The sequence below is a fragment of the Cyanistes caeruleus genome, chromosome 3, assembly GCF_971803275.1.
Source record: "Cyanistes caeruleus chromosome 3, bCyaCae1.hap1.1, whole genome shotgun sequence".
NCBI lineage: Eukaryota > Metazoa > Chordata > Aves > Passeriformes > Paridae > Cyanistes > Cyanistes caeruleus.
The window spans coordinates 94332067-94353913 of NC_141703.1; the positions used below are offsets into that span (position 1 = coordinate 94332067).

Sequence of the window (21847 nt, forward strand, 5' to 3'; positions counted from 1 at the left end):
AAGATGCTGTCATCATTAAAAATACACCCAGAATAATTTCTTCTGTAAACAAGGCAATGGTTCTGTTTACTAAACCAGATTAAGAGAGACAGTCTTCTTAGTGAAGACTTTCTTGGCCACAGAACTTTCTCTCAAACACGGAATGAAGCCAGGCACTGGGGGATGGGATGGTAAGAAGATACTTACATAATTTAAGACCTTTTGATGTGTCTGAGGGCCAAGTTAGATACACTCTTAATGACTTGTTGTTTGGAGCTGGGGTGGACCCATTATCACATGTGTGCCACGCTGAGTGTCCTTCATGAAACACTGGAAGTTTTGTTATAGGTCCCTTTTGATCCTGTTTGAAAAATGATGCTGACTTCTGTTCTCTTGTTTTAATGATTTTTTTTCCAGGTTGTATGAATATCTTTGTAAATGCTTCACAAGTGGAACAATATCTTTTCCTGTCTGTGAAAAATACTGTTATGAAAAATATTTTTGGTTTTTAGTAGATCCTTTATAGGCTGCTTTTCCTTGTGTTTTTCTCTGTTTTGTAGCTTGGTCTGACTCTTCAGCAAGGTTCTTTCTTACACTGAAGTCAGAAAAATCAGCAATTTAATCAGTTGCTAATTTAGCAACTTTATCTGAAGAGCTGATTTGTTATGTTCTGTTTAACTGAAGTTGCTTTGATTGAATTAGGGAGTAAGGATGCATGCTTTAGTGGGGTGTTTTGGCAAATCTTTTCAAAGCAGGAGCGGGTAAAAGTACTGATAGTGGAAGGAAAAAAAGCTACTAGAGAGTGCAGTGTCTTTTTCAAGTAAACAATAGCATCACTTAGCTTTGAAAAGATTATGGAGTCCAGCCATTAGCCCTGCACTGCCAGATCCACCACTCAAACATGTCTAGATGTGGCACTTGAGGACATCTTTTAAATACCTTCAGAAATGGTGACTCAAGCACTTCCCTGGGTAGACTGTTCAGTGCTTGACAACCCCCACAGAGATTTTTTTTTTTTCCTAATACCTAATTTAAACATCCACTGGTACAACTTGAGACTGTTTCTGCTTGTCCTGTCTCTTTTTTCCTGGGAAAAAAGTCCATCCCTCACCTTGCTACAAATTCATTTCAGGTGATGTAGAGAGTGACAAGGTCCCCAGTGAGCTCCTCCTTCTCCTGACGCTTCACCAGCTTTGCCCTTCTCTGGACTGGGTCTGGCACCTCAGTCTGTCTTGTAGTCAGGGGCCCAAAACTGAGCACAGGGTTCAAGGTGTGGCCTCACCAGTCTTGAGAACTGTGATGTGAGTGATGTCTTTCTCATCTTGCTAGCCACACTTCTGCCGATCCAGGCCAGAATATCATTGGCCATGTGGGCACACACTGGCTCATGTTCAGCCAGTGTTGACCAGCACGCCCAGGTTCTTTTCTGCCAGACAGCTTTCCAGCTACTCTTACCCCAGACTATAGTGCTGCTTGAGGTTGTTGTGACCCAGACAGAGGAGTTGGACTTGGCCTTGTTGAGCCTCCTCCAGTTGGCCTTGGCACATTGATCCAGCCTGTCCAGATCGTTCTGCTGAGCCTTCCTGCACTCCAGCAGATCAGCACTCCCACTCGGTGTTACCTGCAAGCTGAGAGGGTGCACTTGATCCCCTCATCCAGACCATATCTTTCCTTTAAAAATATTAAACAGGACTGAGCTCTGGGAACCCCACTTCTGACTGGCCGCCAGTTGGATGTAGCTCTGTTCCCCACCCGTGTTTGAGCTCAGCCAGACAGCTTTTTACCCAGTGGAGAGCACACCTATCCAGACTGTGAGCAGCCAGTTTCTCCAGGAGAATGCTGTGGGAAATGCTGTCTAAGACTTTATGAAGGACTTGGTACACAGCATGCACAGCCTTTCCTTCATCCTCTGTGCAGGTCACCCTGCACAAGGAGATCAAGTTGGTCAAGCCAGACCTGCCTTTCATAAACCCATGCTGCTGGGCCTGGTCCCTCATTTGTCCTGTATGTGTCTTGTCATGGCACTCGAGATTGAGCCAGTGGCTGTTAATGACACTTGACTGAACCCCATAGGTGAGTTTTCCTTTATTTTTGGAGTTTTAGGGAAAAACTCATACTGAATTACTGAAAATTACTGAAAAACTTAGGGATTGCTCTAGAAGGTGAGAGTGGCTGTCAAGACAAATTTGCAGTGACCCTTCAAGTGGAGTCAAGGGAATTGGAGCTGAAAAGCAGCAGTGCTACTTCCCAGAGAGAGTTGGAAGGTTGGAATTGCAACAGCTGCAGCCTATGAAGTATTTCCTCCAGAACAGAGCAGGATAGCATGTAGGATATACTTAAGGTTGATCGATTCTACCTTGTTCATTGCATGGCTTTGCTACTGGTAGATACTGTTGTAAAACCACATCTCTAACTCTACAATAAAATTCTGGTGAAAGATATGAGTGGAAAAGAGTAAGGAAGTAGTGGCTTGTTGCACTCAGGTAATCATGACAAAGTTAGGGGAGAAGTGGAATAGTAGAAAGCTGTACCTGTCAAGTAAATTTCCATGGTAACTTGTGGTTGGAATTGGCTATTTTGGATTTTCACAAGATTAAGCAACAACAGTTCATTCATAGCTGCTGAAAAGGCTGCTCACTGTCTAAGAGGTGAGCAATACAGGGCTTGATTTTACTTGGGTCTGTCTTGCCAGATAAGTGAGTTTCTGGTATTTCTGTTTTTCTTTTACTAGACTGTGCAGTGAGGTAAAAACTCTATTTGAAAAATTGACACTTTCTTTGATACTTCTCCATAATTTCACGAGTTCAACAGATGGGGTCCTAACTTTCCTTCCTCAGTTTGCAATGTGTGGAAATAACATTTTTCTGTTGCTTGAGCAATGAGGTTTGGCTTGTGTCTGAAGCTGAAAGCTGTGCAGGCATAAGCAGACAGTTTCAGTGCAGCTTTTAGTGTCAAAACTGGACTTCAAGAACATCCAGTGATCCTAAAAAAAGCAGGAGAAATTTGAGGCAGCTCATACCCTGTTCTGTTTCATCAGCATCAGCCTATCTGCCTCCTGCACTTGCCAGTGCTTGTTTAACTGTGTAATTATGGAAGCTGATAGTGTGTGACACAAGAAACAGGAGAAGCACAGGTTCTTATAAAGACCAGCTGGTTTCTTTGAGCTGCCAGTGGACAGAAGAGTTTTACTCTCATGTGACTTCTGAGAGAACCTAGAGTGACGCCATGCTTCTGTGCCGAGTACACACACATGGTAGGTGCAAAGCAGCATTCAGCTCCTGGCCCTGGGTCTTTGTGTAAGAAACCAAAGTGGAGGGATCACTTCAGACTCGTGGGGGTAGAGAATGTCAGTAATAACAATAACTTTTCTTTTGTTGGTTTCCAGATGCTTTAGAAAAAGTTCATGCATTAGTTTGTCTTGTGTTTCAGTTTCTTTTGTTTTTCTTATGTTTCAGGTTTATCAGTCATGAAACGAATTCTTCTGGTTTTTATCCTGGCTGCTGCTGTTATGTATGGTATCCTGCATGGAAATCTGTGGAGAAATAACTTCTACTGGTATGGTGATGCTTTGTTCATTTAGAGTGCAGACACTTCATGGCTGTATGAGACATGTGGCTGTGAGTTCTTGTGTTGCTCCGTAAGTGTTTACTAGTAATCAACATAAGTGATTACTACTCGGTCCATGTGTATTTTGTGGTTGAAGTCTTTTGGTACTCTGAGGGAATCAATATGATTGTCCTGTCCTGTCACCTGTTCTCTTGTGTCAAAGCTAGTAATTAATTTACGCCTGGTTGCATGGAGAGGTCAGGACCTCAGTGGTAGGGAGCCCCTCTGAGGTTCACAAAAATAGGTGTTCAGGCGAGGAGTTACATAAGGTGCAGAAATAAGGTGTCCACATCTCCCTCCACCCCAAGTGGGTTAGTGTTAGTTTGTTCCATTAAATGTCTGATAAGTGATGTGGCAGAGGCCTTCTCCACACGTAGGAATAACTGCAGGTGCAGGGGGCACCTTTTGAAAACCTGGAATTTGTTTGGGCCCACCAGCTGCCCTTAAGGGCAGTGAGGCTTCACTGTCTCCAGGCTCACGGGACAAGTGGCTTGGGACCTAAAATTTGTGGCACTTACTTGAAGAAGTTGAGTTTTGCACAGCTGTAATCAGGACTGACCAGAGTGTTATGAGGATAAGTGATAATTTTTAAAAGTGTACGTTAATGTGCTCCCTTTATCTTGTTTATGGTGTACAATTGATACAAATAGCTTTCTGTTGTGGTTTGTGTTTACAGCAAACCACGGTGTTGTGACATTTCCCTTTTTGCAGGATTAGCTTTTATGGACAGACTTCCTCTGTGAGGGCTTCTCCTTCCTATGTGACTAGTGGAGTTACAATCAGTTACAATGAGTAAGTTCAGCAGTTGGGTATTTTTGTGGTGGGGTTGTTGGTTTATTTTGATTTTGGATAGGTGGGAGGGATTCAGGCTAAAATCAGTAGCCTTTGTCAGTAGGTTTCCTGCTCAATTGTACTGCTGTGTCCAGTGGCTGTTCCTGTTATAAACACAGTGGTGTTTGTCAGAAAATTCTGTCTTTGTGTTATGTTTCCAGTGTTTGTTTAATATTTATGGCCACTTCCAATAATTGTCTTTAACAAGCAGTGAGTTGTTGGAAGGACATTGGTTTATAATTTTCAAATCTGTGCAACACTGTTATACCTGAGTAAAGTGAGCACAGCTTGGAGGGCAACTTCAGTGCTTAAAACTTACTAAACCAGAGGTGTGTTTCACTTGTTGTGTTCAAGTGTGTGTATAGACAGCTCTTATGCTTGTGACTTCCTGCAGTTAGATTTGTGGGACTGATGAGTACCTATACTAAAACTTGAAAGCAGACCTCTCTTCTCTCTGAAGCTGTCCTGCAAAATGCCATCTGTGAGGCTGATGCTGGAAAGCATCAAGGTGGCCAGCTTATAGATCTCACAGGGTGCTTTCTCAGTGTCAGTAGTCACGTAAGAACGTGAGGTTACCAAAATCAATTAACCTTAATGGTCTTTTTGACTTGTGGTTCTGATTGGTGGTTTTCACTCTTCTGTCCTTGATGCAATCCAGCAGCACATGTTGCTCACACTGAACTTTACCATCCCTTCTGGGCTTTATATTTGTGATTAATTGGGCTAAATCTCCAAGTCAGGAATGTGCTTAGAAGTGTAAGTCTTAGTCTTATTATGAGTGGAATGACTTATCCCCAAAGAATCTCATTTTCCTTAAAGTACCCTATTTCATTCTCCAAACAAGATTTTGTCTCTTCCCTGAGGAGTGATGGGAATGCTATCTGGAATGGCTGCAGGGGTGATTGAAACCAGGAGCCCTGCTTCTCTGGAGGTTGGCCTCAGTTCTCACTTTTAATTATGCCTGCTTTGATACTTGCTGAGCAAGGGAGCAACAGTGTGAAATAAAAGCCTTTGCTTATAAAAGTAATTGTGCTGCAGTGAGAAAGTTTCATCTCTATCAGACAGGGGGAGGAAGTAATAAAATCTTGGTGTGATCTTAACTCAGTAATCAGTTTTTACAAATCTGATTTGTCCTAGTTTCCCTACCTTGTTTCTGCTACCCATTCCTGTCTTGCTATTTATTTGGAATTGTTTTTTTGCAGGTTGCCACCTACGGCTGTAGAGAGGAGGAATGCATTGGACACTTGTCTCCTGAAACCAGCATTTGAATCTTTACTGGGGTGAGTCTTCTGTGGGAATTGGTGGGGGAGAAGGAAAGGCTATGCTGATGGAGGTAGAACTGGGCTATTTACACATTTTGGAGCAAACATTGAGTAGTGCCCTGAGAAAGCTTGGAAAGATTAGACCATGTCCTGGCTGCAGGAGTCTTAAACCTCTGCACAAAGACACAGTGGCTTTTTTTTTTTTTTCCTAGTACATTTTGTATAGAAGAAAATGTGGCTATAATTTTCGTGCTGTTGTGGGTTTTAAAGCACATAGTCTTTGAGTTTTGGTTAGCTCCTGGTCCAGTGAGGTGGTCCTAATTCCCTTGCCCATGGATTGTGCCCAGGCTGTCTGTGTGTTTGGTACAGCAGGGTAGCTCTAGTGTTCAGCAGAGGGGTAGGAATGGATTTAGAGGTATGCAGCAAGAAGAAGGTACATGCCCAGCTCTGGCAGTGTCACACATTTCTGTAGCTTCTTTATAGAGACAGTTTGCATTAGCTGAAGATCTGTTCCATGCACTTTGGTAATAGCCTGGGGAGGTTGAAAGGATTTCTAACCTCACAGAATTATTTATTGGAAAGAAACAAGAGCTAGAAAAGCTAGAATTAAGAATCTTTTCTCCGTATGTAAATTATTTATTATGTCTAAGCTTACCATCTGCTTCTGAACAGCAAAGCAAGTTATTAAATTTAATATGGGTATTTAGTGCATCATGTCTCAAAGCTAGCTGGTCTTGCTTAGTTAAGCTATGGCCCGTTTCTCAGTGTGTGGGCTGTAGTGTTTTGTTTTTGGGCATTTTTTCCCTTTTTACTGTCACTATATTCTGAATACATAGAGCTTAAAGTTGATTTGGGAAACGGAAAGAGAAAGTTTTCTTAAGAGCTGTTAATATTCTTAATGGACAAACAAGTCATGTGCTGACTGGGGCTTTTTATGATTAACATTAGGTTTTCTAATGACTGTCTATTTCTGTGTTAACATTTTAATCTGAGACCTAATATGCAGGATAATTACAAAGTCAAAGTGTCCTAGTTTAGGGCAAATCAGGAAGGAAAACTCCAAATGGGGATCTCCACAGGGAAATGCCCCTCCCCACCAACGGGTCCGGGAAAAGGGAAAAAAAAATTCCGTGGAGAGAAGTGGAAAAAGCTGTTTATTTAACAGAAATTGAGTAATATTAAATAATAAAACCTCTTGCTGTTGGATGGGATGGCAAGTCTAGGAAGAAAAGTCTTTTTTCATGTGCTGTAGCTCGGCTCGCTCAGGTTCTTATCAGTCCCTCTGGCGCTGGAAAAGTGCCGAGGCCCAGGCCCCGGTGGGCCACAGGCGTGAGCTCCCGGGGTTTGGCTGGGTGTTCAGTCCAGAGCAGGCTTGCACAGATCCAAGAAAATTGGAAAAAAAACAAAGGTCCAGGGAACTCCTCTGCCTCAGCTAGCTAAAACTAACTAAAAGTCAGAGAGAAGCTCTGTCCCGCTGTCTGTCCGTGCTGCAGACAACACAGTCCCGGAGCGGGGTGTGTGGGAGTGATGTTTTCCTTAACACACTGTGCACTTCTTCTTCCCCCTCTCTTGCTTTCCAAGACAGTCTTAAAGGTGCAGGACTTTATATATAACATAAACCGGACGACTGGGGATACCAGTATCATAAAGTCACCCCAGGACACAAAGTCAACCAGTACACTTAGTATGTGCTTAGTTCATTCAAAGGTGAAGCCAAGGGCATGGTAGCATGTGACATGTTTGTGTCTGCTGTTCACCCATTTTGCTGGATTTGGCACTAAGGCAGTAAGAGTCCTTTCCCTGCTATGAGAGACTCTTTACTGTGGCTCCTGTCTTTTGACAAAAGAAGTGACCCATTCCTTTTAGCTTGACACTTACAAAGTATAATACCATCATGTTCTAGTTTGCAGGAAGAATGTGCTTTTGAGGCAAACTTCTTGTGATCCCCACATGCCATGCTTTTCATCCCAAGGTGGTCCTGGTGTGAATGCACTGGGATCCTTTCAGACATCTGCTTAAGCCAGAAGATGCACTGCAGGAGCAGCCCATGTGCTGCAGCTGCTAAGGGCTGGAAGTCTACTAGAGTTTGTCCAGAATATAAAATACACAAGATGCGTGTAATGTTGACATGAGAACTTCATACTTTTTTGCTGCATGGGTATACCCCTGTTGCCCCAAACAACTTGTCAACATAGTCATATAGTGCCACTTGTTTGGAATAGGAGTGCAGCTCAAATCAGGAAATGATATTTCCAAGTTAAAACACTTTGCTTCAAACCCTGTTCTTATTTATTAAATTTCCATGTACAATAATAACTTAATTTTCCTTGCTACCTCTATTACGTACTGAAGTTATTCACTGTCTTTTATGCATTCTTTTAAATATGTGGTCTCATGATGTAAGCTTTGAGGCACACAATTTCAAGGAGTCTATATAAATAGTACAAATGGACAAGTCTTTTTATTTCACTCTTTGCCTGTATTTTGTGTTACAAGATCTTCCCCTTTTCCATCATCTGTTTGCTTTCCCTGTGTTTATGGATTTTCTCCTTTTAAAAATGGAAAATGGGGATTTATCATCCATTTAAAAATGGGTGTTAATATGATAAAAATGGGAATAGTAGGATAAAATAGAAGTTTTTACAAAGCATTTGCATGACTTACTGGCTTATACAGGTACATCATGTGGATTTTGAAACTTCTTCCTTTTTTCCTTCACCAGTGTTGACAAAATATACCCGTTCCTGTGCGCTAATGATTTTATCAGAGTGGCAGGATTCCAAGGGAGCAATAAGTTTGAATTACCTTATGGAATAAAGAGAGCAGGTTTGTATTTCCAATGTATCTTATTTTTAATCAGAAATACCCAAATGGCTTGTAAAGCCGCCTGAATCTTGGCCATGATCTTTCCTGTGTACTGATGCCGATCCTTTTGGTGTGTCCAGCAGTGTCTTAAAGGTTTCATTCAGTCCCTCTGTCCTGACAGCTTCCTGTTTTTAACAAGTGAAACTGTTAAAAGGGGCTGGGGTAGCCGCTTTTAGCAGAGAAGCTCCAAAAAGGTGTGAGTGAGTAAGAGTGGACTTTACTCAGCTCCTTCTGTTTGTGTGTAGGCTGGAGTGCTAAAGATCCTGTGCTTTGCTAGGAGAAATACTGAGTCAGTGTGATGGGCTTCAGTCAGCACACCTAAGCTAGTTGGAATCCAGAGTTCTACTGAGGCAGAAGTCTTCAGGTTTAGGCAGTTACACCAGCGAATTTTTCCTTCACTCTCCTGGTTTTGACTGGAATCAAGTTAATTTTCTTCTTAGTAGGTGGTGCAGTGCTGTGTTATGGATTCAGCATGAGAATAATGTTGACAACACATGGATGTTTTAATTGTTGCTAAGTAGTGCTTAGGACGTTTTAGTTTTCCATGCTCTGCCAGTGAGCAGGTGTACAAGAAGCTCAGGGGAGGATTGTCAGGACAACTGACTCCAGCTGGAAAATGGTTATTCTGTGCCATGTGATATGCTCAGTTACTTAAACTGGTGGGGAGTTGTCCATGAGGGACTTGTTGCAGCCTGGGAACGGCACTGGCCAGTAGGTGGTGAGCAATTGTATTCTGCATCACTTGTTTTTCTCAGGTTTTGTTCCCCATTCTCTTTCCTTTTCCACACAAATTTTATCTTTTTCTGATTCTCCAGCCCATCAAGGGGTGGACCCTGAGTGGCTGTGTGGCACTTATTTGCCATCTGGGGCTGAACCATGACACTGAGCTGGCTGCTCCTGTCAGGGAGGGTGTCACAGGGGCCTCGGGGGAGCTGATGACACTGCCTGGCTGTTGGACCTGTGGGAAGGTTGGTTGACACATTCCCACTGCCCTTGTTGGTCAGGCTGGAGTAAATAGGACCAACACCCTAAGGTGGCCTTAGCCACCTTTTTGGAAAGGTTTGTAAAGAGTCAAATTTCAGAGTTTCTAACACTAACAGTGCACCTTCCTATTCTGGCCTTTTTAGACTTTAGATTTGCCTTCCATTGGTGGTAACGGGGATGGTGCATTTTCCTGCACTTCGAGCTTACAGTGAGGAAAATTACATTTGGGAATGAGTTGATTCCTCCTCTGAGGCAGGTGCAGTGTCCAGCAGGAGCCTGCCCACCAGGGATGGGCTGGGGAGGTGCCTCTGTCAAACTTTGCCACAGGCTGGATTGATGTCTTCCCCAAAGATACATAATGCTGTTACTGTCCCTGGCTGTATGAACCCTCCTGAGTCAGCTGAAGGTGGATAGAAATAAAAACAAAGTCAGTTAGGATGTGGATCTTGGAAATTCTGGTTCTTATTTACTGTAATTAATATTTACTTTTTTTAAAATACAAATCTCATGATATTTTGTATTTTGAGGCAGAAAAAACTCAGACAGGAGCTTTGATAAACCTCGATTTCTTTAGCGTCATTAGTTGATCTGTGGCACTAAATTCCAAGTGTTCTTATTTTCATGTTTTTATGCACAGTGCAGTACTGTGTTTAAAAACATTGTGGTCAGGGTAGCATGCTTATTTTTGTATTGCAAATACTGAATGTTTTCATTAATCTTGTTTATATTTGCTTTTTAGAGCAATTTTTTCGTTTAGCCCTTTCAAGACTGCAGAACTGTGGCCTTCCCAGTGAGGAAGACAGGTGAGATGGTATATTTGCTATTGTTTCTGTTAGTTGCATTTTTAATATTTAGTACTTACCTGAAAAGGAATGTCTGTGGGGTTATCCTGAAATTGCTCAAGTTGGTCAAGTCATGGAGCAGACTGACAGGGACCAAGTAGTGTGTAGCTGATTCCAAGATTTAAGTAGGCTTTGTTTTACACTTCAGTAGCACCAGCATGACCAGCAAGAAAAATTCTTACAACTCTGTGAGAGAGTGTTAACTTAGAGATTTCCTTTTATAAGTGTGTTAGAAATTCACCAGCTGAATGCAGTCCCATCTTCCTGTAGTACCTTTTTATACTTAGATTGAATGTGACCTCCTCTGGCAAATTCAGTGTAAGATGGAGAATGTTTGAGATAAGCAGGTGCAAACCAATGTCTGCTTCTAAGCAGAAGAAATCTTGGGCATATCCCTGTGCCTGTGCATCCGATGGCTGCTGCACACCCTTGTTCCTGTGTACTCGGCTTGCTCTCCTTGTGGACGAGGGAGACCTAGGGAGACAGGAAAGGCCTGGCTGTCATTTTGGGAGTGATAAGGGTGTGGGACGGAAGGGAGGCACATGCCTTAGATAATTTACCTCCCATGGATTAAATAGATGAAATCTTTAATTAGATTAAATCTCTCATTGGAAGCCATATCTGTCAGGAGTTTTGTTTTGTTTGGAAGGGTGTTTGTGTGTCTTGTTTTTTGTTTGGCTTTTGTTGGGATTTTTTGTAGGTAGGGTTGGCAAGTAGCCAGAAGTCCTGTGTTTACAAAGTGATGCAGATAACTCTTTAAATTTGCAGTCTAGCAAATGGGCTGACAACCTGTGAAGTGTGACGTTAATATAAAGACTTCTTAATAGAGTTGAACGAAAATAACGTTGAGGTTGGCTGTACTTGTTTTTGTTTTTTAATTACACATCATACAAGATTGCTGCTTGAAGCCAAATGTCAGGATCACAGTTGAAATAAACATGGGTGGAATATGTTCAAACCTAAGAATTTGTTTCAACACAGTTTTTCTTTTTTTCCCTACTGTACTCCTTCCTTTCTCTGTGTTTAGTCATCTTTCTAGGATGTTCAGGTTTACTCTTAAAGAAAAGGAAGGCAAAAAGTAAAACTCTGTTTTCTGTCAGGAGTGTAATAATGGAGTAAATTTATACAGAGTTGGCTAACAGAAGCTGCTCTTCTCTCTGGATTTTGAAGGGGAGTGCCACCTGTTGTATTAGAAATTCCCTGAAACTGTAAGTTCAGGACCATAATTGTTTGTGCTGTAATGCAGAGGTGCTTGTACCTTTTTAAATGGAAATGCCTGTCCTGTAGATGAAAGTGAGGAAATTGGTATTCATCCTTTGAATGTAGATTCTCTGAGAGGTAGATGTGGCTAGTAGTTCTAGGAAGTATGCTTCATTTTATTAAAAGTAACATACTTCAGTGGTACTGAAGCAAAATGAGAGCTATTACTATTTAATAGGCAGTAATATAAACAAAGCAAGCACACGGTGACATCGTACAATATATCTTTGTATATCCACCAGGTTTTGTGTACAGCACTCTTCTGTCATGAAACACTGTAGTTGGAAAGAGTTTCTATGCATATATTTCACTGAGATACAGTGGCTTTTAAAAGTGAAGCTCTAGGAATTAATCTTAACAATGTTCTCCAGTAATACAGAATTATTAATAAGCTCTGTAATGCTGTTGTCCAATTTAGCCTTCTTGGCAGAACACAAACCAGATAAAGTCTTTGGTGCTTATATAGCTGTATTTGTGTACAACTTACATAAATTTGTACAGAGTGAGGTACAAAAGTTTTTTTTTTTCCTGGTGTCATTTTCCAAACTTAGGTCAAATTCCCACTGTGTAAAGGTGTAGCTCTCCTGAGGAATTTGGGACTTGTTGAACAGTGTCACTGATTTCAGTTGAGTTGTGACTTCAGTCCCTCTCTGAGCACTCTAAGGACTCTCAGCTCAACAATTCTTACAAATGCATTTACAGAATCCTGAGTCAACAAAATGTGACCTCTACATCCTCGTTTCACCAAATAACCTCAAAGGAAATAATTTGCATTCCTCAAGTGACTATGGGGGTGTGTGTTAAAGGAGCTGAGTCTGAGATCTCTTTTTTCTTTTTTCAGTGAAACAGTATTTCAGTGGAATGTGGAGGATGTAAACCTTTTGACCTTCAGAGGCTACATTTCCATTTGGCAATATTTTTCTTCTATAGACTAGGAAAATGTTTCTTTTAGCATTTCACCATATGAACAAAATATATAAGCCAAGACTTGGCCTTGAGATTGAGGCTCTTATGCACCACCTGAATAGGGCAATGATTTGAGTGACTACTGCCTGCAGACATTAGAGATCAGTTACCATGGTGTTTGCACTGAGATCCATCTATACACTTAGTAGATCTCTGACACATGAAGGCAATCCCTTTGTTACTTAGGCCTTTCCTACAGCTATTGTTACAGCCAAGATCTTAATATTTTTCACTGTCACCAGTATTGTGCTACTGATTGTAAACTGAACATCCAGACCTTGCAATCTGTTATATTTTACTTGTAGCACACCCGATGTTGTTTAAGGATATCAAAACTAATTTCTTGTAATATATTGACTTAGAGAAAGTATAACTCTTTGGGGTTATTCAATTTGAAAGCATCATGAAAAGAAAATTTTAAGAAGTGAGGTTGGTAAAATATCTGGGAGTAACAGTCTGCTGAAAATTGGTGTGTTGTCCTCTGATCTGCTGGAAGTATAGGTCAGTTGATTTAACTTAAAAAATACATAGTAAAGATGAAGTGCATTTAAAGGTTCATATATCTATGTCGTGTGTTAGTTTTCTATGATACTATGCTCTGATTTTTTACAGCAACAGTTTCCCTACCTACTTATTGTTATGTGTACTGCTGTCGACTTAAGACTTAGGATCATAACCGAAGACATTTGAATACTGGGAGGGGAAGTGTAAGGCGAGGAGGAAATTCAGAAGCAGCACGTTTGTGCCAGACTTCCTATTTGAGCCAGCCCACTTTGATTCCCTGAGCCTGACAGAGATTAAAATCTGATTGTTTTAATTTGTTTGACTGTACTTGTGTACACTTCTTCAGGCATATTTGATCTGCTTGTTGACTTTACACATTTCAAAAGTTCAAATACTAATGTTAGATTCTTTACTGGGTGTTTGATGGCAGCTGATAACTTTGTTTTTTTAATATGCATGGCATATAAAGGACACTGTAATTAAAAAACTTAATCAAAGTTCAAACTTCACTGTGTTTTCTGTCCAAGTAGTACTAGTCAACTCTTAGTCATAAACAAAATCTAGTCTGCATTCATCAGTAAGAAAAAAGAGCTTGAATTTGACTTGAGAACAACTACACAACTTCTTGTAGCTAAGCAAACCTCAATTGCTCAGCTCTGAAGTCACTTTTTTTTTCCCCTCCCTGCCCTGTGTCCTGCTGCATCATGATTACAGAGAGGAGAAAGCAAAGACTTCTTAATTGTATACCAGAGTGGAGGGCATTATTTCATTTGGTAGAGATTAACTTACTGAACAAGTATCTTAAATCACCTCTTTGAAAAGTTGAAAGGTATGTAATAAGGAATTACTTTAAATTTATCTACAAGGAACAGAAAAAGCAGTGCCTCCTCAAAGTAAATGCCAGGACACATGATATAACTACATGTTGATCTTGTGCTTTTTGCCCCTCTCCCTCACTCCACCTTCATCACTTACTGATTTTTTCATCAATTTTTCCCTTTTCCTTCCTTACTTTGAGCTCAAAGCTATAGCTGTAAGCAACAAAGTGTAATTCAGGAAAAGGGTAACTTGTGCTTTCTTACTCCTGCTGTAAATTGTAAGAGGCATGTGTTCATCAGCCTGCTTCCTTAAGATACTTTAAAACTAAATGGAAAAATTAAGTGGAAAATGAATGGGCAGAAGGAGTAGAGAGGGAGGGGGTTTAGAGGTGTAGAGGGAAGGAGGAGTGTACTTCAGACAGGATGGTATAACAGGTTTTTACCCCTCTGATTTTCAAGATACCAGGTCACATGAGTTATGGTATTAGCTGGAAGTCTTTTTGTGAATGCTTGCCTTCTACTAAGCTGTTCAGGAAACAGTAGAGAAAGGTGTGCCAGCTTTTTTTGTCACCCACCCCTGAAAGCTGCATTTAGAGTACTGGGGTTTTTTTAATATATATATATGTGTGTGTATGTATGCATATATATACATGTATGTATTTAAAGGCAAGTATACATATATGTGTGTGAATGTGTGTGTGTATGCATATATATACATGTATGCATTTAAAAGCAAGTATCTCTGCAGATGTTAATTCTGTAGGAAATGCAGAGAACTGCTTTGTATGTTGAGATGTTGCTCAGTCTTGGCTGGAACCAGCTGTTTTCATTGATGTTGAATAATAACTCTCAGCTGAAAAAACAGGTTGGACTATTGGAGGAGAAAGAAGTTAATTAATCTGCATGGAGCGCCATGCTGGGAATTCAGTATAATTTATAGTGTTTTTTGGGACATGGTTTTGGTGCCCTGAACCTACAGCAGGAAGTGGCATAGAGCCTTTTTCTTACTTGAAGATAGAACCAAAGGAGTGGGGTGTTACTGTGAGGTGACTCATCCTCAATAAACTGTGAGCCTGCTTGTGTCTGAAGAAAATATCAACGTTTTTATTTTCTCATTGTTCCTGCTGAAACCAAATTGAATGGCTTTTTTTCTGAACAAAGAAGCATTTTTACAACAACAACAAATGATGTGCTTATTCTGAAAGGAGTTTACAGTCTTACATGTTTAATTTAAACCTTCCCTAAAAAGGCAAAATTTCTTGAGTTAAGAAACCCCAGCAAGCCTGTTTGTGAGCTTCCTTCCCTCTTTTTTTAACATGTTTTACTAGCATTGAAACAAGATGGTAAAAAGTTAAATATGCACTGAGAAAACCTGTGATAACTTGGAAACTCTTATCCTTAGAATTTTCTTTCATAAGTTTAGCATCTCCATAATACCTGTTTTGTGTGCTTTTTATCTCTGAATGTATTGTAAATCCAAAATTACTGTTTTGATTTGTTGTAATATAAGATCTTAATTTTTACCACATAGTATTTTATATGCCTAGTAATGCTGTTGGATTTGAATCTGGTCATATGAGAATGCAACTTTCAATCAAGGAATCCATCTTGTATCATGACAGCACACATCACTTGTTTAAACGTGTTTAGACAGCACCTTTTAAGTAGAGGGAGAAAAATCCACACCATATTAATTTGAAAAGTTCTCCTGTGTCATTGGGCTAAGATTTTTCACATGTACAGTTCATAGGCCTGTAAGGTGAATTGTGAACATAAATTTTGCTGCTTTAGCTTGTGTTGGAGATGTGGAATTGTATAATATTGCAGAAACATCTTAATATTGAGTTAGCTTTTCCAGACTGGGACAAGTTTGAAGGACTGCAGAGGATAATTTTTCAAATGGCACCCATATGATCAACTGGTTAGATGATCTTAAACAGCAGACCATTAGAAAAAGTAGATGTGTAAAAAGAGTTTCACAAGACAGGAGCCAATTACTGACTTTGTCAGTCCCTGAAATAGTGCCTTTTTTTCTTTTTTAAAGCAGCCATAGTACATGATACAGGATTGAATCTGCTTTGTAGGGGCCAAGGGCTGTAAAAGATACAGGACCTCACTAAGAAAATAAGCCAGTTAACATGCAGAGGGAAAATTAATAATATGAAGCCAGAGAAGTAATGAATATTAAAACTTCTCTTTGTTCCACAGCATTGCCTGTCGACGGTGTGTTGTGGTTGGTAATGGAGGAGTACTTCGAAATAAGACATTAGGGGAGAAAATTGACTCATATGATGTCATAATAAGGTAAATGCTATCTGCTGTCTCCTTTTCATTTTGTGTGCATGGAGCAATAGGTAATTCTCCAAGGCCAGGTACTCTCTCTGCCCTTCTCTAGTGTCTGTGTTGGAGCCAAATCACAAGGTTTGCTTTCTGCTCGAGTGACACATGATAAGCAATTGTGATTGTATTCTAAACCACCTTGGCCAAGTTCCTGTGTCTGCTTAATCCCTCTGACTTTAGAGGGTGAGTGCACCTGATAATTGCTCCTCTGCTGTGTAATGTGATACGTAAATTCTGGGCTGCTAGACTTTCCTGTACCCAGACAGAGTGTCTGGCAGCCTAGTAATGGGTGTGGCAGCCACTGTACAGTAGGAACACGGGTGGGGCAGTCACTGATGTTTCTGTGCCTCTGTCCTCTGCAGAATGAATAATGGCCCTGTGATAGGGTACGAAGAGGATGTTGGGAGGAGGACGACTTTCCGCCTTTCTTACCCGGAATCCATCTTCTCAGATCCCATCCACTACGACCCTAACACCACTGTTGTTCTCATTGTCTTCAAACCACGGGACTTGAAGTGGCTTTGGGAGATACTTGGTGGTCAGAAGATAGTGAGTTCAGTTATTCATGTGCCTTGACTCATCTTGCCACACATCTCTTATGTGAAGTATATGTTTGCTTATAACCGTGGTCCTCCCAGCTAAGAGGAGCCTCAATGTCCTCCTAGTCAGTTTATTGAATATCCCTCTTCCATAAATGCTTTGTCTTCTTTCTAATGCACATATTTGATCAGTTCCTCACCACAAAGCAGTTTACCTCTGGGAAATGTATTTTTATCCTTTCCCTAGTGTTGTTTGATATTTTAACGTGCATGCTCCAGACATTGCCCAGATTATTTTACCCTGCACACTTGCAGGAATTGCAGAATAATGTTTAAAGTGACCTCTCTCAGGTGGTCTTAAATCTAAAATCTTTTTGAATTGCCTTCATTAAGGGCCAGGTTCAAAGCCATGCCGGGTTCTCGGGACATTGTCTGAGTACATTTTGAGTATTTCCAAGGATATTTCTCCAAACTTTGTTTCAGTGTTTCAGTCCACACGGGGAGAATTTCTCCTTGTCCTTTCACTGTGCGCCTCCGAGAAGCGTGTGAGCTCGTCTTTGTTAACCCCTTCCAGATACTTGAAGATAGGCTGAACACACCCAGTCTGCTCAGATGCTTTTTGTTTGCTGTGAGCTCTGGCCAAGGAGTGACCTTCTGCTGTTAGACATCCTCCTGCACAGAGGGGAGCCCGACACAGCATTTGTGGGACTACAGGAAGGGCACAGGGCAAAGTGCTTGAGAATGATAACTTCTGTCTGCCTGTTATCTGTGCTCTTACTAATGTGGCCAGCACACAGTGAGCATTTATGGTTGGTACATGTTGTCTTACCAGGGACCTTTCTGCAAAGGTCCAAAAGCTGATTTCCAGCCAGCTGGTCTCTGCTGCAGCACTGGGTTATCCTGTTGCAGGAGCAGGTGGTTTTGAGCTTAGGGAGATTCAGCACTCTTCTTTAACCCTGTGCCCTTGGACTTTACGCTTGCTAGAGCTGCTACAAAACTAAATTCAACTGTTCTTAGTTGTTAAAAATGTGTATTTACTTGCCTGTCACAGAGTGCGAAGGGCTTTTGGAAGAAACCGGCTCTGAATATGATCTACAAATCGAGTCAAATCAGGATTCTTGATCCCAGCATCACCAGGAAAACTGCTTATGAGTGGCTTCATTTCCCAACAAGGTTTCCTAAGAAGGAGGTATGCTTTTTTCTTCTGTCCCTTTCTAGTTTTGTGCAACCAAATGTGTATTTAGAGGCAATTATATCTTTATTACAGTAGACTGTAATGTAGAAAACCTTTTAGGTTTGCAATAAAGTAGCTTGCCACTTAGTAGCTTTAGATGGTACTTAAAAAAGATGGGAAAATGGAGCCCAGAAAGAGAGTGGTTAGCCTTGTGTGCCAAAAGTACCTTTTTATGGGTTCTGTAATTGGTGTGAATTGAGGCTGCTTTCTAGACAGACAAAATGCCTTTAACAGAACTGGGGAAGACAGGCAGGTAATGCAGCATGACAGATCCAAAGATCTTCTAGAAATAACAGGGAGTCTTGAACTACTGAATGTTGGGTGTTTTTCTTAAACCCAAGGCACACAAAACAACAAACAGACAAAAAACCCCAAACAAACAATGAAATCTCCACCAAAAACCAAAACACCAAAAATAACCCACACCAAACAACACCCATTCCACCCCCCAAACCCCAGAAAACTGGTAATTCTAACTTTGCTGCAATTTCACCCTCCTGGGGCTGGGGAGGGACTAGGGAACATTGAGGATATTCCAGCCCTGTGCTAATGGTGAATGGCTGGCAGCACGGTTGTGCTTGCTGATTCGATGCCAAGCATTGTAATGAGCTAACCAGCAATTTGGACATAAAAATACATTTCAGTTGTCAGTTCTTGACTGAAAAATGTTTTTGATGAAAGGTGACACTTCAAGCTGGGGAGGCCTGCCTTGTGCAGTCAGGATCAACCATACACTGTTTAGCTCAGAGACAGTCCCTGGGGTCACATCCCCAGTTCACCAAGACCACCCAACTGACACGTGTGGAAATGTCTGACAGGCTGTCACTGTGGAGTATCTGCCACAATTTTTTTCTGGTTTACTCTTTATAATATAATATTTGATGGGTGGAGGGGGGCAGGTTCTGTACCTCCGTCTAAAATTTCTTTCTGTGTTCTGAGCCTAAGAATGGCTTTTTTTCTCCTTTACTAATTCTCAAACTGGACTAGTCATTTTGGCAATGTGCTTGCTTGGGCCTCTCTGGCATTTCAGCTTTTCAGCCAAGGGTGGCAAGAAAGCAGCATAGTAATTGGATGCCTGACTGATCTCCTAAGTGGCCACAGAACATGCATGGCCTCCATGGGTCCAGAAATCCCTCCTGGCTCTTCTGGCTCCCCTCTCAGTGGGAGTAGACGTTAAAAGCAGTGCTGTCAGTGAGTCAGAGAGATGTGTGTGGTGTCAGCTGGTACAGAGACCCCTTGGTCACCCTTTGTTCCTCTGGTACCTTTGGGTGCCCCTGCACAGAGCTGGCTTAGTGTCACAGTGCCTAGAGTCCCCTTCTGCTGCCTCCATATATATCTTACTTGTTGCATGCCAGGGGATCTGCAGTCCCTCATCCATGTGCAGCAAATGATCAGTCTCAAGCGTGCTCTTCCTCCCGTCTTGGAGGTGGGCTGTGGCTGGGAGCCTGCACATCTGCAGAGACAGCTTGCACATCTGCAGTGGCCCTGGCACAGCTTGGTTAAGCTTCAGGTCACACCAGGGGCTCCCGTGGGCAGGAAGGTGTCACACCAGGCCCCTCTGCACCATTGCTCGTCCCTGGGGAGGGCTGCTGCTGTCCTGTGCTTCAGCCCCCTCTGCCTGCGGGAGATGCCAGCGACCACTGTTGCTCTCCCTGCTGTCCCTGCCTTCTGCATTATCCCAGTCTCCCGTTCCCAGTGAGCACATTAGTGCATAGCCAGCAAGCATTACTGATTGTTAGTAGAGCCAGGAATAAAATCGGATGCCTCAGCACCACTAAACTCAGGAAGTGTAGTGGAGCCATTCCAGGGCTGCACCTACTCCCATTAAGTAGGCTGAAAATATTTAATTACAGGCCAAGGATATCTGCATATTGCATGACAGCACTAGTTGCTTTTAAATTACATTCCTTAGAGGTGAATTTTCTGATAGCTGAAGGTGAACAGAGTTAGTTATAACCTGTGATATTCCCAAATATCCCTGATCCTGACATGTAGCATTCCTGCCATAGTTTTGGGATCCTGTTTAGTATGGATGTTGCAACAGTCACCACTAAGTTCATGAAGTTGGGCCCCTAGGGCAGAAATTTATTTTGCTAACTGGCAGGAGCCCTGGGCATAGTGCACATTTTAAGCAGATACTATTTCTGGAATACTCCAAGAGTTGCATAAAGGTACCAAAAATTTTTCTGTAAAAGGTGATAGTTCATTTCTGTGACTTAAGTTAGGCTTAAAAGGATTGAGAACAGTAACTTCCTTCTGGGTATTTTTTGTGTTGTCACATAATGTGTTGTCACAAAGAGGTACATGGAGTGCATCTGCCTTTTCTGTGCGCAGAGTTGTCTAGTGGTGGTTTGTCTGTGTCTTTTTCACAGACAAACTGAGCCTTGGGTCAGAGTTAGAAAAAAAAACCCAAGATTTTGTGCTCAGTTTGAGGTCTGACTGCAGCTGCTGAGAGCATATAGCTCATTTGATCTCTGAGAACAATCTTACTTTAACTAAGAAGGATATTGGTACCTGAGAGTCTTGTCCATTTCTGGGGCCACTTTTTCACCTTAGCTTCATCTTGGTCGAATTAATGAGTTCATCTCTCTCTAAAAAAACTTGCTTCATTTACTTCCCCAGATCATATTAGCCTCTGCTGCTGCTAAAGAAGTCATGTATCTGAGCACAAGATAGGGCAGATGGGTTGCATGGAGTTCTTTGCTTTTGTGAGAATTGCTACCTTTTGCTTAGGTGCTCTTGATTTTGCACAGTTAAAACCTGTTTATGACATGCTCTTCATTTTACATTGCTTTTACTTCTGAACTTACTGTAGAGGAGAAATGATTTTATTTACAATTTTGTTTCTTCTAATGGGGATAGCAGGGAAAGGTCTAAAGCAAAATTCTTACGGAATTTCCCTGCTTTGAAGAAATGCAAATTCAGTCACATTTGTGTAGCAGTAGCTTTCATGCTTTTTTAGTTTGTTGCTATGAAAATTTGGGCATATCATGTTCTTTTCATCTGGGTCCCCATGATGTAGAAACTTCTGAACACATCTCATAATTCAATCGAATTTGAAGGGGTTGTAAATTGTTTTCCAGCGTAGTGAAGCCTGCTCAGTTTCATGAAAGTAGCTGAGCAGAGCAGTGGGGAGACCATCCTGATGCTTCTGTGGAGGGAAGGGCTCAGTCTGCACTAGAAACCAAGGAATCCCAGGGAAGGCTGACATGACAGACACACCCTGGTCATGGAAACCTGTGGGGGCAGTACCTTATTCCTTTAGAGGCAGGAGGGGATCAACCTGTGAAACCAAATATCTGTAGAAGACCCAGGCTGTTTGATTTCCCTTGTCTCTGTTCTTAAGTTCTCTGTTCCCATCAGGCTGCCAGGTAGTTATTGTGTGTTCTCTTTGTGTTTTGTTATAGAAACCCAAGCATCCAACAACGGGGCTAATTGCCATTACACTGGCATTTCACATATGCCACGAAGTCCACCTGGCAGGCTTCAAGTATGACTTCACTGACAGAAATAGTTCTTTGCACTACTATGGCAATGAAACCATGTCTCAGATGATGCAGGTAACTAACACTTGTTTGTGCTGAGAAAAATAGAGCTGGTAACTGGAGAAGGCAATTCAAGATAGATAGAAGTGTGAGCTGCAGGTCAGAAAGGCCTCCCACCATCTCCTGGTTCAGCTGTGTCTTGTGGGTTAACATTGCTTGAATCTTTGTCTGCTGTTGCTTCTGAAAAATGTACATACTGGTCTTTGTGTCCCTTGTGCTGTACCATATTCTGCAATGTCTGGATGAGATGTCCATTTGTGTATTGTGTTCTG

At 41.6% G+C, this 21847-nt stretch overlaps 1 protein-coding gene across 24 annotated transcripts in view; it reads left to right on the forward strand.

The window, feature by feature from the left end:
* The window catches only part of ST3GAL6 (ST3 beta-galactoside alpha-2,3-sialyltransferase 6), a 101975-nt gene that overhangs the window by 60808 nt on the left and 19320 nt on the right, over window positions 1-21847 (forward strand). For 14 of the 24 annotated variants that reach the window (XR_015285032.1, XM_086883018.1, XM_086883020.1 and 11 more), the window contains 9 exons: window positions 3435-3534; window positions 4297-4377; window positions 5619-5696; window positions 8401-8504; window positions 10267-10330; window positions 16126-16221; window positions 16620-16806; window positions 17848-17985; window positions 21438-21590. Coding sequence is in view for 23 of the 24 variants with exons in the window: in XM_086883018.1 (XP_086739144.1) it covers window positions 3446-3534; window positions 4297-4377; window positions 5619-5696; window positions 8401-8504; window positions 10267-10330; window positions 16126-16221; window positions 16620-16806; window positions 17848-17985; window positions 21438-21590 (990 nt within the window). In the remaining variant the exon portion in view is untranslated. Of the gene's footprint in view, window positions 1-2675; window positions 3233-3434; window positions 3535-4296; window positions 4378-5618; window positions 5697-8400; window positions 8505-10266; window positions 10331-16125; window positions 16222-16619; window positions 16807-17847; window positions 17986-21437; window positions 21591-21847 lie in introns of those variants that run through there. The other 10 variants (XM_086883023.1, XM_086883027.1, XM_086883026.1 and 7 more) reach the window with 5 other exon arrangements.